The sequence below is a fragment of the Dama dama genome, chromosome 4 (genome assembly GCF_033118175.1).
Source record: "Dama dama isolate Ldn47 chromosome 4, ASM3311817v1, whole genome shotgun sequence".
Classification (NCBI taxonomy): Eukaryota; Metazoa; Chordata; class Mammalia; order Artiodactyla; family Cervidae; genus Dama; species Dama dama.
Genome location: NC_083684.1, coordinates 10,803,889 through 10,822,175, shown reverse-complemented (window position 1 = coordinate 10,822,175; position 18,287 = coordinate 10,803,889). Strand labels below are relative to the sequence as shown.

General features: G+C 41.3%; 1 protein-coding gene across 1 annotated transcript in view; it reads left to right on the top strand.

Moving 5' to 3' along the window:
• ADAMTS18 (ADAM metallopeptidase with thrombospondin type 1 motif 18) overlaps nucleotides 1–18,287 on the top strand; it is a 140,373-nt gene that overhangs the window by 93,703 nt on the left and 28,383 nt on the right. The window contains exons 11-14 of the mRNA XM_061134047.1: nucleotides 904–1,076; nucleotides 4,315–4,445; nucleotides 5,290–5,413; nucleotides 7,451–7,695. Coding sequence (XP_060990030.1) covers nucleotides 904–1,076; nucleotides 4,315–4,445; nucleotides 5,290–5,413; nucleotides 7,451–7,695 — 673 coding nt within the window. The remainder of the gene's footprint in view (nucleotides 1–903; nucleotides 1,077–4,314; nucleotides 4,446–5,289; nucleotides 5,414–7,450; nucleotides 7,696–18,287) is intronic.

The window sequence follows — 18,287 nt, the reverse complement described above, 5'->3', positions numbered from 1 at the left end:
CTTTTTATTTTGCTTTCTGGTTTTTGCAGTCTCCCTAGCAAGACCTTAAAGAGCTTGCCATTAGGTCATAATTATTTATGTTCTAATGGGATTCCCTACTCTGGAAACCCATTTCCCATTGTGCTTGGCAGGAAAGGAGCAGGCCACCTGCAATGTTAAAAAGTAATTATGCAGATACAAACAAGGGCATGTTCCCCCAACCCCCGAGTTTAGAATCCTGGGACTAAAGCACATGTGAGTCTGACAAAGCTAGATTGGAAAATATGGCAAGTCATCTGCTCAGTGTCCTAATGGACCTTCTACATCCCAGGAGGTGCTCTACAAACTGCCGGGAGAGGAGAGGGGTCAGAGATGGGAGCCAAGCTTGGGGAGGAGGCTTGATCTGCACTGGAAGAGCTTTGATGCCAACAAATGGGGTGTGTGTGTCTGCATGTGTTGCACACTGAACAAGAACATTTAGGCGTGTTTACAGAGTTCCCTAATGCAGGAGGTAATAGGATGAGTGTCGAGAATATGCCTCCATCAGTCTTTATGGAAGTCACCAGAATGTACAAGTTGGATTCAGAGGTGAAAAACACACTTCATCTAACATGGCAGTTGAAGAACAGTGGTTGTATCTACCCTAGGGCCATGTAGAGAAAAGAAAGCAGGGAAAAAGAAAAGTTGTTGATTGATTAGTTATGTCTGCCATGGGGTACAAGAAGGGTTGTTGATTGATTAGTTATGTCTGCCATGGGTACAAGAAGGGTTGTGGGCCACACATTTCCACTGTTGTAATAGACTGTTCCCACTGCATACACTGAGACCATGATCATAGTGATGCTCCCTCCCTATAATATTGCCTGTGACTAGTAGTGAGCCCTTTGCTTGCCAGTACTTAAAGAGCTTTAATTTTCTTTTCAGGCCTCAGTATGGTGGCAAGTTCTGTCCTGGCTCTAGCCGTGTTTATCAGCTCTGCAATATTAACCCTTGTGATGAAAACAGCTTGGATTTCCGAGCCCAGCAGTGTGCAGAGTATAACAGCAAACCTTTCCGTGGATGGTTCTACCAGTGGAAACCCTATATGAAAGTGGAAGGTAATTTGGTCTCTGTGAACCTCAAACAAATATATCTCCTTGTGAACACTAATGTGAATGAATGGCACGGGAAAAATTGCTGCCTGTATTGGAAGAGTTTCAGTGTTTACATTGCATTGCCCGGGCCTGTCCTGGCCCAGGTTTTCATTCAGTTCTGTGGGGTTTGTTTATTTTTCCACATTTTTTTTTCACAAGACATCCCTTGCCTCCCACATGTATAAGTTGAAGAGGTCATGTGTTTGGAGTGTACTTATGTTTCTAAACTTACTTTTGACATTTCAGCAATTAAGTCTACCAGGGATGTTAATTGCAATTGGTATGAATTGTCCAGACCAAAAACTCATGAAACCATATATGCCCCATGGAGACATCATTCTCAGTAACTGACATGGTAGATGATAACAAGCATGGGAAGACCTATTTTCAGAGTGTGTACACACACGCATACACACACACACACACACACACATCATGAATAAGAAATATCTCTATGTTAAATTCTTGGTACTTACTATAACAAAGTAATAGCTTATATTTGAACTTTTACATTGATTTGTTTTGATTTTTGACTCAACATCAAAATTTACTTACCATGTGTATAAGTATCAGATTTAATGTACTTTCTGTTACAGAAGCAGAATAATTCTGTGCAAAATAAGCTGAGACCATTCTGTTTGTTTCCTATCAATTTTTTTCCATTCACTCGCTTTATCAAAACTCATCTACCCTCCCTTGGAAAAGGATAAATGTGAATCCCAGTCAGACATACACAAAATGGGAAGAGACCAGATTTAATGATAATTGATTGGAAATGAGACAGAGGGCTGCTTCTGTACAAAAGCTCAAAGTGAACCTATATTATCAATAACCAAAAAGAAACTGATGTAATAAGACCTCATTATAACAAGTATTAAATAGCTTCTACAAATCAGAGGTGATACTACAACTTTGCTCAACATCAGCAAATGTTACAAAATATTTTCTGGTTTCAAATTTCTGTCATTAATATTATTGCTTGAACGTGGAGTAGCTCCTCTCGGCCCTCCAGTGCCTGCGCAGCCGCCTTGGACGTCGGGTAGCTCCTCTCGGCCGCCGCCCCTGACCTTGGGCATGGGGTAGCTCCTCTCAGCCGCCCTGCTCCTCGTCCAAGGTAAGGAGCTGCGGCTATGCTTTGCTGGGGCAGCCGTGAAGAGAGACCCCACGTCCAAGGTAAGAGAAAGCCAAGTAAGACGGTAGGTGTTGCGAGAGGGCATCAGAGCGCAGACACTCTGAAACCATAATCACAGAAAACTAGGCAATCTGATCACAGGACCACAGCTTTACTAGGTAGAGAACTTGCCATTTCATTCATTCATTCAACAGATACTGATTGAGGACTTACTCCTGGGAGACTCTCTGCTCCGTGCAGAGGCAAGTACCTTGAATAAAACAGAGACCCCAGCCTTAGGGTCTCACATCCTACCACAGGAGACACAAAAGTTTAGGTTTTCTCATCCTTTCCTCTTCTCTCTCTGGTACTTACTTAAAATCAGAGAAGACAGACCGTGATTTGAAGGTCTGTGACATTCATGCCGCTTGGGAAGAATCAGGGAAAGACTTCTTTCATAAATCTAGACAGTCTTTGTATTACAGTGATTAGCTTTTTCTTCTGTATTCCTTTTTTGAATTGAAGTATAGTTCATTTACAATGTCTGTTAGTTTTAAGTGTACAGAAAAATAATTAAGTTATATATATGTATATATTCTTTTTCAGATTGTTTCCCTTTATAGGTTATTGCAAGATATTGAGTATCGCTGTCTATGCTATACACATTAGGACCTTGCTGTTTATCTATTTTATATATAGTAGTGCATATCTGTTAATCCCAAACCTAATTTATTAAATTAATTCATCTTAATTTATCCCCCACCCCAATTTCTGTGTTTCTGGTAGACTTGTTCCTAAACTTTCTCAGGAACCTGTACGGAAACACTGAACTTTCTAGAACTTGTTAATTCTTGAGAATGATGGAGAAAAGAGAGAGTATATATGTTTTCTAGCTCCCTAATCTGAGTAGGACTCATAAAATAAAAATGTTATTAGAAAAATTCCTAGGTGAGAAAAAAAATGGAATCCATCCATATGGCTGCATATTTGGGCCATAGTAATTCCCCTTCTTTCATGTTTTTAACTTTGTCTTTTATCGAGTGGTTTTGTGAAATGCATCCATTGCAAACTGTTTACATGTTTGTTGTAAAACTGTTGTCAAGGATTTCACACAACGTCGCCCACATCAAGTCTCATGTGAGCAGCGTCATGTGGAATTCCTGGCCAAAAAGGACTCTTTCTATGGGAGAAATTGGCTCAATAATGCCTTTCTGATAACAAGAGCTCTATAAAGATAATACTTATTTTTGCGTGTGATACCAAAAACTTTTCAGAGACCTAACATTATTTTAGTCTTAATGTTTAGTTTATTTCCTCTGCCTTTTCATGATTTGATTCTTTTCTGTATGTTTTGTAATCATTATTGACCATAGGCCTTTTTCCCAAAGTGCCTAAAATTTTCCCTCTTAACAGAATGAACAAATATCTAAAATCATTGTGCCTGTCCTCAATCGCAATCAGAAAATTATGACGTATGGGCCAAATCTGACCCTTTTTTTTTTTTTTTAAGTGGACCACTTTTAAAGTCTTTATTGAGTTTGTTACAGTATTGCTTCTGCTTTATGACTTGATTTTTTTGGCCCCACAGCACGTGTGACCTTAGCTCCCCGACCAGGGAACGAACCCATACCCCCTGCACTGGAAGGCCAAGTCTCAACCACTGGACCACCAGGGAAATCCCTGACCCATCTTTTTAAATATTGTTTTATTGTGACACAGCAATGCTCCTTCATATACATGCTGTTAATAGATGACTTAGGGTCTGTGAAGTCTTAAATATTTACTCTCCAAGGAGGGTGGGGACACAAGCCACCAATCACTTGTATTGTGGCTCTTAGGATTAGGAAAATAAAGTTCTCACATATTAATGTTAAAGTATTATATGGGTTACTAAAAGGAATTCATGTTTTTAAAAGCGACACACATCTGCCCTCAGGCACGCATGTTCGTGCATAGCCACGTGGAAAACTAACATTTCCCACCTTGATCATAGTAGCTTTCTAAATAAATTTAACTCATCTTTTCAGTAATCACGTCATTGTCCTAGGATTTCCTCTTGACCATGACCTCCTTTGGTCTCTTTGCTTCTAGAGGAAGACCGATGTAAACTGTACTGCAAGGCTGAGAACTTTGAATTCTTTTTCGCCATGTCCAGCAAGGTGAAAGACGGGACTCCCTGTTCCCCAAACAAGAACGACGTTTGCATTGATGGGATCTGTGAAGTAAGAGAACATTTCTGCTTTGGAACATGTGGTCATCCTTGTGCTGCCTTCTATTAAATGCATGGTGTGAGAAGTGTTGCAGGAGATTCTTATGTCTGGATAAAAGCAGGTGGTGAAGGGAAAAGGGTAACATTTTCAAGTTGGACGGGAGTTTTTATCTCCAAGTCCCCGCTTACTTTCTGCATGACCCCTGTCCCGTGTTTTGAGTTTGTCTTTCACTCCCTTTCCACATACGGAGGTGCTGATATATCCTACTTTACATAAAAGTTGTAAAAATTAAATAAGAATGGAGATAATAGTAGCAGGAGATTTTTCTTGCATGTTCAGTAAGTACATGCAGTACATGCATGCTTAGAACCTCGTAAATGTGCTTGGAAATAGCACTTCTGTTTATTTTGGGTGAGGTTTTCTTTTTCTTCCAGTATCTACTTTCTCTTTTCAATTTGTGAGCTCCGTGATCCTTTAAGGGAGTGTGAGTGTCCTTGGGTTGGTATGGGGGCGGGGCGGGGGGGGGGCGGTTCCCAGCATTTTTGTTTCACTGGTAGAACTGGCCTGAATAAATTCTGCTCCCATTAGCAACAATCATGGCTTTTCATTCCAGCTTTACAGATGAAGGCTCTAAGCCTTAGAGAAGTTTTGTGACTTCCCTAATCATATGTCCAGTAATGGCAGAGGAAGGATTTGAATTCCTAGTCAAACTTGAGACTTTGCTCTTAATAATAAAGCTGCACCACCTTCCTAATATTCAGTAAATATGGAAAACCATGTATACCTTTTGATTATCCTAAGCCAGTGGCTTCTCAAATGTTTGATTTTCTCACTTTTTTTTTTTTTTTGGTCACAGCCAGTGGGATGTGATCAGGAACTTGGCTCTAAAGCAGTTTCAGATGCCTGTGGTGTTTGCAAAGGTGATAACTCAACTTGCAAGTTTTATAAAGGCCTGTACCTCAACCAACACAAAGCAAATGGTAAGAAATGCTACAGATTTGGTGCTATGAGTGGTGGGACACGTCCTTTCCTGCTGAATGAATTTGAGACTTGATAAATATGATCCAGCTCTTCACTAGCTCATGTGACGCGTGGAAGATGATGACTTTTGATGCTTTGTTATTGTTCAGTTGCTCAGTCATGTCCAACTCTTTTGACACCATGGACTGCAGCACGCCAGGCTTCCCTGTCCATCACCATCTCCTGGAGCTTGCTCAAACTCATGTCCATTGAGTAAATGATGCCATCCAACCATCTCATCCTCTATCATCCCCTTCTCCTCTGGCCTTCAATCTTTCCCAGCATCAGGGTCTTTCCTAACGAGTCAGTTCTTCACATCAGGTGGCCAAAGTATTGGAGCTTCAGCTTCAGCATCAGTCCTTCTAATGAATATTCAGGACTGATTTCCTTTAGGATGGACTGGTTTGATCTCCTTGCAGCCCAAGGGACTCTCAAGAGTCTTCTCCAATACCACAGTTTAAAAGAATCAATTCTTTACTGCTCAGCTTTCTTTATAGTCCAACTCTCACATCCATACATGACTACTGGGAAAACCATGGCTTTGACTAGATGGGCCTTTGTTGGCAAAGTAATGTCTCTGCTTTTTAAAATGCTGTCTAGGTTGGTCATAGCTTTTCTTCCAAGGAGCAAGTGTCTTTTAAATTCATGACTGCAGTCACCATCTGCAGTGATTTTGGAACTCAAGAAAATTAAGTCTGTCACTGTTTCCATTTTTTCCCATCTATTTGCCATGAAGTGATGGGACCAGATGCCATGATATTTGTTTTTTGAATGTTGAGTTTTAAGCCAGCTTTTTCACTCTTCTCTTTCACCTTCATTAAGAAGCTCTTTAGTACCTCTTCACTTTCTGCCATAAGGGTGGTGTCATCTTCATACCTGAGGTTATTGATATTTCTCCTGGCAATCTTGATTCCAGCTTGTGCTTCATCCAGCCCAGCATTTTGCATTATGTACTCTGCATATAAGTTAAATAAGCAGGGTAACAATATACAGCCTTGATGTACTCCTTTCCCAATTTTGAACCGGTCCATTGTTCCATGTCCAGTTCTAACTGTTGCTTCCTGACCTGCATACGGATTTCTCAGGAGGCAGGTCTGGTGGTCTGGTATTCCCATCTCTTTAAGAATTTTCCGGTTTGTTGTGGTCCACACAGTCAAAGGCTTTAGCGTAGTCATTGAAGCAGATTTTTCTCTGGAATTCTCTTGCTTTTTCTATGATGTTGGCAATCTGATCTCTGGTTCCTCTGCCTTTCCTAAATCCATCTTGAACATCTGGAAGTTGTCGGTTCACCTACTGTTACTTATGCAAGTGCAAAGGAGGCTGGGTAGTTTTAGCAATACAAACATCCAGAGGTGTGTTCAACAAACGCCTTTCTGCTGAGCAATTTCAATACGCTGTGCCACCTGCATTTGTTAAACAAAGAACGTATTGTGGAACTTTTAAAAAATATATGTATGTATTTATTTGGTTGTACCGGTCTTAGTTGTGGCATGTGGGATCTAGTTCCCTGACCAGGGATCAAATGTGGGCCCCCTGCACTGGGGGTGCAGAGTCTTAGCCACTGGACCACCAGGGAAGTCTCTGTATTATGGAACTTAGATGGTCCACACTTAAAATGTAAGACGCATACTTGAAGCAGTTATCTCACCGTCTTGAGTAGAATTTAGCTTTGAGCCCTGTCTTCGGCACACCACAGGTGAGACTAGGTGCCTCCAAGTTTTTTCCAGGTCAATTAAAAATAAAAAGCATCTTTGAGTCTCAAGGCCTTTGTCATTCAGGAAAAGAGAAGCGTGTTTTCTGTCCACATGCGTGTGCTTCGGGAAAGTACATCATTTTCTCGCTCGGGTGTTCCTACCACTTGACAAATGGAATAACTGAGTGTTTTCACTGCGTAAGAGTAGAAATGAGCCCCACTCTAAGGATGGCCATTGCCTCTCTCTGACGGGGTCTCCCGTGTGTGACGTGGATGACAAAGATGTTCTGCTCTCTCCATTTAGAGTATTACCCGGTGGTCACCATCCCGGCAGGCGCCCGCAGCATCGAGGTCCAGGAGCTGCAGATATCCTCCAGCTACCTCGCGGTCCGAAGCCTCAGTCACAAGTATTACCTCACGGGGGGCTGGAGCGTCGACTGGCCAGGGGAGTTCGCCTTTGCGGGGACCGTGTTTGAGTACCAGCGTGCCTTCAACCGCCCCGAGTGCCTGTCTGCCCCGGGCCCCATCAATGAGACGCTGGTCTTTGAAGTAAGCCCTTTCTCTTTATTCGGCTCTCACTGCCTCTTGCTGCGTGTCTAGTGACGACCCCCATATAAGCTAGCTTAAAGAACAACTAGTTCACATCGGTGTCCTAACAGGCTAAAGCTCAGAGGGCAAAGACACCCTCTTCATTTGGGGGAAGAGGGATCCAGTGGGTCCCTGGGAGAATGTGCCGACTTTCACATTTAGATGCCAGCCTTCCACCAGTCCACCTGGCTGTTCAGTTTGCTGAGGAATGTCCCAGGGATCATTTTTTACATGATTTCAGTTGGTCTGCGTCTGCCGTTTGGATCGTCTGTCCGTAGCTCTTCATAACATAGATCCACCTGCCTCGGAGGCAGAGCAACGTAGTGGAAAGAACACTTGCTTGATGGCTAGACAGTTTTGGAGAAGGAAATGGCAACCCACTCCAGTATTCTTGCCTGGAGAATCCCAGGGACGGAGGAGCCTGGTGGGCTGCCGTCTATGGGGCTGCACAGAGTCGGTCATGACTGAAGCGACTTGGCAGCAGCAGGACAGTTTTAGAGCAAGCCAGCTCACTTTTTTTGGCTGCCATTTTCTTTAGAGGTGAGAAGAGAAAAACATAAATAAATGGGTAACAGCGAGGAGAGTGAAAACAGTTGCCATATCTGAAAATGACTCTGTAACAGAATTGTCACAGGGACTTTGTCTTTGGTCCTCATCACATCTCGGGGTTTGCTTCCTCCAGTTTATAAAATGGGGCCAATCATGTGCTTTCAGAGGGATGTGGTATGTCTGAGGTTGGGTAGAAGTCCCTGTGGCCACCGCATACCGAGGACTTAGGTAACCAAGCACTCCCGTTAGTCACATTCAGCTTCAGTCTCTCACTAGCAAAACTGGAACAGAAATCCTGCCTCATTGACTTGCCAGAAAAATAAGCAATGAAGTGTGATGAAGAAATGTTAAAAGATTTGCCTAACTCGTGTAGCTAGGAAAAAAGCAGAGTTGAATTGGAGTCAAAATCTTTTCTGAGTATGCTATCTGCTCCAGGCTAGTCATACTGCTCTGCTCTTTTCAAATCAAAGAAACAAGTCTAATTCAACTATTACTATTATTATTTAAGGTACTAATCAAACATTTACTAAGGAAGATGAATTTTAAAAGAGTTTAAAAGTATGACTACATGTAATTTTTTTTGCCCCCCCCTTAGAAGGACCTATTTTATTTTATCTTATTTTTATTGCTTTTGCTATGTGATGCATTTTTAATTTCTTTACTTTATATTGGAGTATAGTTGATTATCAGTGTGTTAATTTGAGGTGTACAGCAAAGCGATTCAGTTATACATATACATGTATCTGTTGTTGTTTTTTTGGATTCTGTTCCCATTTAGGTTATTACAGAGTATTCAGTAGAGTTCCCTGTGCTGTAATTTTCTTTACCAGCTGAGCCACAAGGGAAGCCCAAGAATACTGGAGTGGGTAGCCTATCCCTTCTCCAGGGGCTCTTCCCGACCCAGGAATCAAACTGGGATCTCCTGCAATACAGGCAGATTCTTTACCAGCTGAGCTATCAGGGAAGCCCCTGTGATATATAGTAGGTCCTTATCAGTTATCTATGAATATTTTAAATATAGCAGTATGTACGTGTTAATCCCAAACTCCCAACCATACAGATTAACCTTCCCCACCACCTTCCCCCCAATGACTGTAAGTTCATTCTCTAAATCTGTAAATCTGTTCCTGTTATGTAAATAAGTTCATTCACATCATTTTTTAAAGGTTCCATATATAAGTGATATCATATGATATTTGCCTTTTTCAGCCTGACGTACCTCACTAACGTGATCATCTCTTGGTCAGTCCATGTTGCTGCTGCTGCACATGGCATTATTTCATTCTTTTTTTTATGACTAATATTCCATTGTTCATAGGTAGCACTCCTCTGTCAGTGGACATCTAGATTGTTTTGTGCCTTGGTTATTGTAAATAGTGCTGCAGAGAAGGTTGGGGTGCTTGTGTCTTTCTGAAGTAGTGGTTTTCCCCAGATAAATGCCCAGGACTGGGACTGCTGCATCAAACGGTAGCTCTGTTTTTAGTGTTTGAAGTGGACTCCATGCTGTTCTCCGCAGTGGTTGTGCCAGTTTACATTCCCAACAAAAGTGCAGGGGCATTCTCATTTCTCCACACTCTCCCCAGCATTTATCTTTTGTAGACTTTTTGGTGATGGCCTTTCTGACTGGTGTAATGTGATTCCTCTTTGCACTTTTGGTTTGCATTTCTCTGATAATTAAATGTTGAGCATTTTTTCTTGTACTTTTTAACTCTCTGTATGTTTTCTCTGGAGAAATGTCTCTTTAGATCTCTCCATTTTTCGATAGGGCTTTTTGGTATTTTTGACATAGAGCTGTCAGGTCTTTTATTTCAGAAGATGAAATTAGGAACCCCAAATCAAACTGGTTTTATCTCAGGGTAGTTTGAAGCTCAACAATGAATTCAGCCCCTGAAATCAGCCTGTAATTACGTGGAAGGCATAGGAATTGAACTTTCTGGTTAAAGATTTTGAGACTTGTTTTTCAGTCCTAATTTTTTAGATGAATATGTTTGTTTTCTTTTCTATCAAGCATCTGAACAGCAAACATCTTTTCTTTAGAAAAGGTATATTTTCTTTAGAGATATGTTTAGCTTGCAAGGAATCGGTTTTAAAGTAACATGGCTTCCTAAGTTTTACCATGAGGCCTTTGATCGATCTCTAAGCAAATGTACACAAACCAAGTTTTGTGGCTAGAAAATTACTGAATCAGAAGGTGGGTACCTCTCACAGCTTCTGCCACCAGAGACCAGAACCAAGTCCAAAATGATTCCTCATGAGAAACACATGTTTCCTGCTTAATGACAAGCAACCATTTTTTGTTGTTGTTTCTCTGTCCAATTTTCTTCATAATTACAAAGCCCTTCCGGTAGGTTTTCACAGTTCTGTCTGTAATTTAAGGTTTGTTGTTAAACATACGTTATCTTCAGGAAAACCACAACAAAGATTGAGACAAGAAGTGATGGAAAGTGCAAATCAGAATCACAGAGTTCCTTCTGACTTTCATCTTTAGAACCTGAATGTCCCCTGTCATTGTCTGTGTTGATCAAATTAAACAGATAATGGACACATTGTCACTGAACACCATGCCAGCCTCAAGCTGAGAATTTTTATTTGTGCTTTGCTTAATTTAAGCATCCCTTCTTATCTCATTTATCTATGTTATTTAATTCTGATTAAAACTAAATCTTTGGACTGTTCACCGGGTCTAAACATTTTCCTAATGATTAGTGGCTATTTTTGAGAAATGAAAAGAATGATCTTCATTGGTGATGGAGTTCTACAAAATCAGTCAGGTACATTATCTATCTCCTTGCAAATACATAGAATTCCCTTGTCATCCAGTGGTTAGAATTCCATGTTCTCACTGCTGAGAGCCCAGGTTCAATCCCTGGTTGGAGAACTAAGATCCTAGAAGCCTCAGGGCATGGCTAAAAAACAAACCAACAAAATTTGGATTGTCCTCGCAAGTACAGACAGATTCTAGGGTGCAGGGGGAAATCAAATGTAAGGGAAAAAACTGGATGGATCTAATAATACAATTATAGAAACATAAAGCCTTTCCCAGATTCAACTGAGTATGTCTGGTTTTCTAAAATTTCATTACTATGTAAATGCGATTAAAAGTCAGTAAGAGCTCTATTAATACAAAATTGTAGTTTCACCACAATGCAGTAAGGTCACATTTGCTTAGTTGTTTTTACAATAGCTTTATGTACACATTCTGCTTATAGATTCAATGAAAGATCCAGTTGATGTCCTTGGAATGTGACTTGTCTGAAAATAATCCACAGGGAAACTTGTATGATTAATTGGTCATGCCTTGCTTGTATTTTTTAAAGGAGGCATGGTTTCATTCAAAACTAGTAACTATTTTTTAAAAATCCAACTCAGTAACCTAGTATTATGTATCTATTTTATCTTTTAAAAGAATTTGGGTTAATGACTTTAATATTTAAATTGTACATTATTGCTCTCAGAAGAATATGGTCAAATTTCAGGTCAGTTTTTATCACATGCTCATGCCTCTCCAAAATTGATAGAACACAGTGATTCTAAAAACTGAAAAATCACAATAGGCAATAAATCACATTTTCCAAAACTAGACTAATATCATCATCCAAGTCATCAATCCATGGCCGTCTTCTTTAAAGAAAGGAAGTTAACGTTCACATGCCTTTCCATGCAACTATGAATTGAATCAAAATGAATACTTCTGGAGCCAAAAATATGTTCACTCCAATACGAAATGTTGAATGTGTTTTACAATCCCATGGGATGCTGAAATCGAAGTGTGGGAACCTAACAATATGGAAAATGCTATTCTACCCACAGAAAGTACAAGTCTGTGAAAGAAAGCGCTTTCTCTCTAGGCCTCTTAAAATGACCGCATGTTCACTAAGCTCTTACTACAGTTTGGAATTCAGCAGAAGGGTGTGTTTGCCAAAAAAAACAAGAAGATGACAGTGTAAGTTTAAGGTCCCTCTTTATATCTCATTCATTTATGTTCATCAGATCCTCCCAATATCTTAGCTAACTCCTATCTTCAACTACCTTGGCATGTATTGATTTAGGTAGCTACCTTCAAAGCAATATTCCTGTTTATTTCCTCTCGATGTCTGACTTAAAAAGAAAACAAAACAAAAAAACTAAACTTTCTGTTGAGTGCCCATTCACTGTCCAGCCCTATATAGACATTGAGATACATAAATGGTTAAGACATAAATCATGTCTAGTCAAAGCTATGGTTTTTCCAGTAGTCATGTGTGGATGTGAAAGTTGGACCAGAAAGAAAACTGAGCACTGAAGAATTGATGGTTTTGAACTGTGGTGCTGGAGAAGACTCTTGAGAGTCCCTTGGACAGTAAGGAGATCCAACCAGTCCATCCTAAAGGAAATCAGTCCTGAATATTCATTGGAAGGACTCATGCTGAAGCTGAAACTCCAATACTTTGGCCACATGATGTGAAGAGCTGACTCATTAGAAAAGACCCTGGTGCTGGGAAAGATTGAGGGCAGGAGGAGAAGGGGGTGACAGAGGATGAGATGGTTGGATGGCATCACCCACTCAATGGACATGACTTTGAGTAAACTCTGGGAGTTGGTCATGGACAGGGAGGCCTGGTGTGCCACAATCCATGGGGTCACAAAGAGTGGGACACGACTGAGCAACTGAACTGAACAGAACATGTAGCCAAATCATTATAGTCACGGGTCTTTAAGGAACGTAAAGAGTGAGTTTCGGTATGTGGATCCCATTCTTTTTGAAGCAACATGAGTTTGAACAGGAAGCACCTCTTTAAACTGTGGGTGATACAGGTCCCTCTGATACTACTGTGTCATTCTGCACGAGGCACTTAAACTGTCTGATAATAGTTTATGATAATTTGGGAAATAATTTCCCCAGGCTAAACTAATATTCTCTGCTCTGTCCTATAGCACTATCCTGAAACACTTCTAAGCACCTGAAACACTCTATTGTTGAGAGATCTTTGTAGCTTCCATAGTCAGCATAGTATCTAGAACATCATAGGCACTCAAAAAAAAAAAAAAATAGTGAATGAATGACATCTGATGAGAAAATTCATTCATTCATTTAAAGAGTAGAATCTTCTTTCCAAGTTGAAAAATCATCCATGAGACAACAAATAAATCAAGTGACAGGTGACTTTCTCTGACCCAAGTCATAGAAAAGTCACGAGTGACAAGGCCAGTCTCTCTCTCTATTTCTGCCCCAAACCACCATCATAATCTGAAGTTCTCTGAAATGCTTCTGTGGTACACATTTTAAAAACCACTGGATTTCCTCATCTCTTAGGACTAGTCTTAGAACTGTACCTTTAAAAGTTAAGTACGGTGAGAGGCATTTAAAGTATTGAAATTTGATCTCCTCAGTTGCATTTGAGGAATCAGTCTGCTTTCTAAAAGGCTTGCTTTTCCCAAAGTGAATAATTTACGCATAAGAACTTGCTGACCAGTTAGCTCACAGCTGACTCACCTTGATTTGGGGGAACAGCAACTTGCCCTTTGAGGGTGGGGGATTAACTGGATCTTTTCACTTATTTCTGGGTGTTTCCTGGTACACAGCAGGAGTAATATAGTCCTGGAAAAGTCTGACTGCTGTCAGTGAACCCCAAGAAATAAGTGCAAGGCCTGACATCAAATAAAAGTGTCCTCTGCTTCTGGTTATCTTTATATGTCAGAACTTTATGGAATGTCTTCATAGGGAAGCTCAGTTTAAATGGAAAACAGACTTTTCACTTTTATCATTGAGTCACGTGCCTGCCCTGTTTTCAGATGGTCTCTTGGAAAGAACCTTCATTCTCCTTGGAACCCGGATCCCACAGGGTCCACCATTTGCAACAGGTGGACGTCAGTTTAGACTGTGCTAGCCTCCTTGATTTCCTCGGTGGCCAAGAGGAAATTCCTTAGGGAAATTAAGGATTTATATGATTGTCTGAGGTCTTAAATTTTTAGGCATTATTTAAGTCCATCAATCAAATTTTTATTTCAAAGTACAAACATACATGTATTACATGTAAAAGACTTGGAGAAACAGACTTCATTTTCATGATCCTGTATCCTATTTCTGCCTCAGCCAGGGGAAAACAACTCATACACATGCACACCCCAGCTCAAAAAGAAATCAATATTGATTTGGAAACTACACACTTTCTGAGATCACTACAGACACAGTTATTATAAACTAGATAATTTCCACATCTTTCTGTATGTCAGCTTATCCCCCACAGTATGAGTCTGGCATAGAGTCTAAGGAATTTCTTATTGAACTAGTGCACTCATTAGTCATCTCAAAGATTGAAAAGTCAGCTTATATTTCAGTGGTTTTCAGTATATTATATATGGACCTGACAATTTATTTGACTGGGTTTGAGAACACAAGAAAAACTGAATCTTTGTTATTTGTGCATCCCACATACCTAAATTATGTGTGTGTGTGTCTTGTATAAGGAATTAAATTTTGAAGTGGTTCAGTTCAGTTCAGTTCAGTCGCTCAGTCATGTCCCACTCTTTGTGACCCCATGGACTGCAGCACACCAGGCCACCGTGTCCTTCACCAACTCCTGGAGTTTACTCAAAGTCATGTCCATTGAGTCAGTGATGCCATCCAACCATCTCATCCTCTGTCCCCTTTTCCTCCTGCCTTCAATCTTTCCCAGCATCAGGGTCTTTTCTAATGAGTCAGTTCTTCACATCATGTGGCCAACGTATTGGAGTTTCAGTTTCAGCATGAGTCCTTCCAATGAATATTCAGGACTGATTTCCTTTAGCATGGACTGGTTGGATCTCCTTGCAGTCCAAGGGACTCTCAAGAGTCTTCTCCAGCACCACAGTTCAAAAGCATCAATTCTTCGATGCTCAGTTTTCTTTATACTCCAACTCTCACATCCATACATAACTACTTGGAAAACCATATCCTTGACTAGACAGACCTTTGTTGGCAAAGTAATGTTTCTGCTTTTTAATATGCTGTCTAGGTTGGTCATAACTTTTCTTCTAACGAGCAAGGGTCTTTTAATTTCATGGCTGCAATCACCATCTGCAGTGATTATGGAGCCCAAGAAAATAAAGTCTGTCACTGTTTCCCCATCTATTTAACATGAAGTGATAGGACCAGATGCCCTGATCTTAGTTTTCTGAATGTTGAGTTTTAAGCCAACTTTTTCACTCTCCTCTTTCACTTTCATCAAGAGGCTCTTTAGTTCTCCTTTAGGATTTGAAATAGCTCACCTGGAATTCCATCACCTCCACTAGCTTTGTTCATAGTGATGCTTCCTAAGGCCCATTTGACTTTGCATTCCAGGATGTCTGGCTCTAAGTGAGTGATCACACCATTGTGATTATCTGGGTCATGAAGATCTTTTTTGTACAGTTCTTCTGCATATTCTTGCCACCTCTTCTTAATATCTTCTGCTTCTGTTAGGTCCTTACCATTTCTGACATGGCAGAAATGTGAAAACTGAAGTTCAGAGTTGAAATTTACACCTCCCTTTGTTGAAAAATAATCATTTAATCTGAAGTGTGTGTGTGTGTGTGTGTGTGTGTGTATACATATATATATGAAAAGTGAAAGTGTTTGTCGCTCAGTCATGTCTGAGTCTTTGCAACTCCTCAGACTATAGCCCACCAGGGTCCTCTGTCCATGGGATTCTCCAGGCAAGAATAGTGGAGTGGGTTGCCATTCCCTTCTCTAGGGGATCTTCTTGACCCAGGGATTGAACCCAAATCTCCTGCATTGCAGGCAGATTCTTTACCATCTGAGCCACTAGGGAAGCCCATATATACATATGTACACAAATTTTATATATATATGTGTGTGTGTGTGTGTGTATATATGTGTGTGTGTGTGTGTGTATATATGTATGTGTGTATATATGTATATGTGCTGGGCATTTGGAGTATGACTGAAAACTTAATGTTTTTCCACTTTGAGATTGAGATATGGGTAATATAAAGTCAGTAATTTTGTCTTTTAAGTACAATGCAAAAGGCCCATTTAGTATATAATTTTAAAGGGCCTTGGCAATGAGAATTAAAAACAGAAATTCTTTTTTCTCATGGCTAGTGAAGGTGTCTACTTAGAGATGATAACGTGTAGAAGTGACTGAGGATCAGCTGCTTTGTTAGCTGTTGCGTGCTAGCTCTCTCCCCCCAGCCCTGCTCCTGCCTCCCCTCCGCCCTGTCTCCCCTCCCAGCTGCCTCTCCCTTTTCTTCTTCCTCTCCTTTATTCTGTGTCTCTGCCTCTGTTTCTGTCTGTTTCTCTCTCACACGCAGTCACACACAAGCACACACAACAACGAATGAGTCATATTCCCCGTCAAACTGTCGTGAAGTTGGAGGGTAGGTGAGGAAATTCATCATGAGTGTTTCATTATAAAGTAACTTCATCCCCGTCTGATAAACAGTGATTCAGGCTGACATGATAACACAGGTTGCTAGTCTAAGACTGAAATATGATCATCTGTGTTTTTACAGCATTCCTTTTTTTAGGGGGAAAAAAAAAGTCTTAAAAATAAAAGCTCCCCTTCATGTTAAGGGTTTTTTTATTCCCCTCTCTGTTAAGAGGCCAGAAGGGAGTGCTTAACTCTTTGAAAGCCCATTCCCAATTAATCATCTACCAAGGGAGAGTGCCGCTGACCACTACAGCAACCTTTGTAACGACAGCAAATGAGAAATAGGTTAACCACAGGTCAGTTTCAAGGCAGAAAAAGACATCTCAAGAAAATTACTATCATAAACAACTTCCGCCACTCTTTGGCCAAAGGCGATGATGGGTGGGTTGGGGGGTGGGGACCAGGTGGACGGGCACATTGACCCCCGAGTTGACGGTGTGGGAGCGTCATGGGCAGGGATGTCCCTTCCATCTGGCTCCTTCCTCGTGACCCTGCTGCCTGCATCCCTTCCCCCACGGGGCAGGGGCCAAGATGAGCAAAGCTGTTCCTCGGGATAGCGTCCGTGTCGGGAGGGAGATTAGCCACGGAGCAGGGGCGGCGTGGAGACCCGGCTCGCGGGAGAGGCCGAGCAGCAGCGAGGACTAATTGAGAACATATGGCGGGGACCCCAGGCTCCAGAGGACAGGTCAGATGTGCTCCTGCGATGCCGCGTCGCTTCTCCCGCGGCTGCCGTCCACTGTTTGAAGTGTGGGCCTCCAGTTAATTCACGGCAAATACTTCTGTGACAGGTCGGAGCGTGGTTTCTCTCCCCTAAACTCCTAGGAATGTGGATGAGTTGAATTAGAATTGTAGTCGAGGTTCAATGTGTCAGCCCACACCTTTGAAGCCGCCTCGTAGATGGACTTCCAAGGCCCTGGTCAGGGTCTTTGTGGTGCTGCGCCCTGTCAAATCCGACTCACTCGCAGCTCATCCTAGAGATGATACCTGCTCGTGTTCTTCAGGCTTTGAAGCAAACAAGAAGCCAGGGACAACTGGCTGATTTCTCACATCACAAGGCTTCCCAGAAAATCACAGGATCAGACAGAATCATGAACTCGCACCACAAAAACGATTCCTTCTCTGACTTAGTCAACATGTAACGTCCTACAAAATCCATCCTTTATCAGAAGGGGTCAATCTGCAAAGTGGGTTGAATTTCAGCAGTTAAAACGGTATTTAAAGCAAACATTTCTGTAAATGAAGGGGGAAATGGATTGAGGAGATTAAAAATCACAATTCCTTAAATCAGATATTAGCATGTTCAAGAAGGGACATTTTAAGATTGGAGCCCAATAGCACAATGTATATGTTAGAGCATGTTATTGGATCCCAGTGACAGTATCTTTTCAGTGTTCCCCCAGTCTTGAGAATTTTAAATTAGAGTCCTAGACATGACATTTCAGAGCTGGAGGTGCAGTGTCCTGAGAGTTAAGAGGTCAAGTTTGCAAGCCGTGCAGTATCAGAAACTTGAGTTCCCCATGCTGCTACTTACTGCTGCTGCTGCTGCTAAGCTGCTTCAGTTGTGTCTGACTCTGTGAGACCCCATGGACTGCAGCCCACCAGGCTCCTCCATCC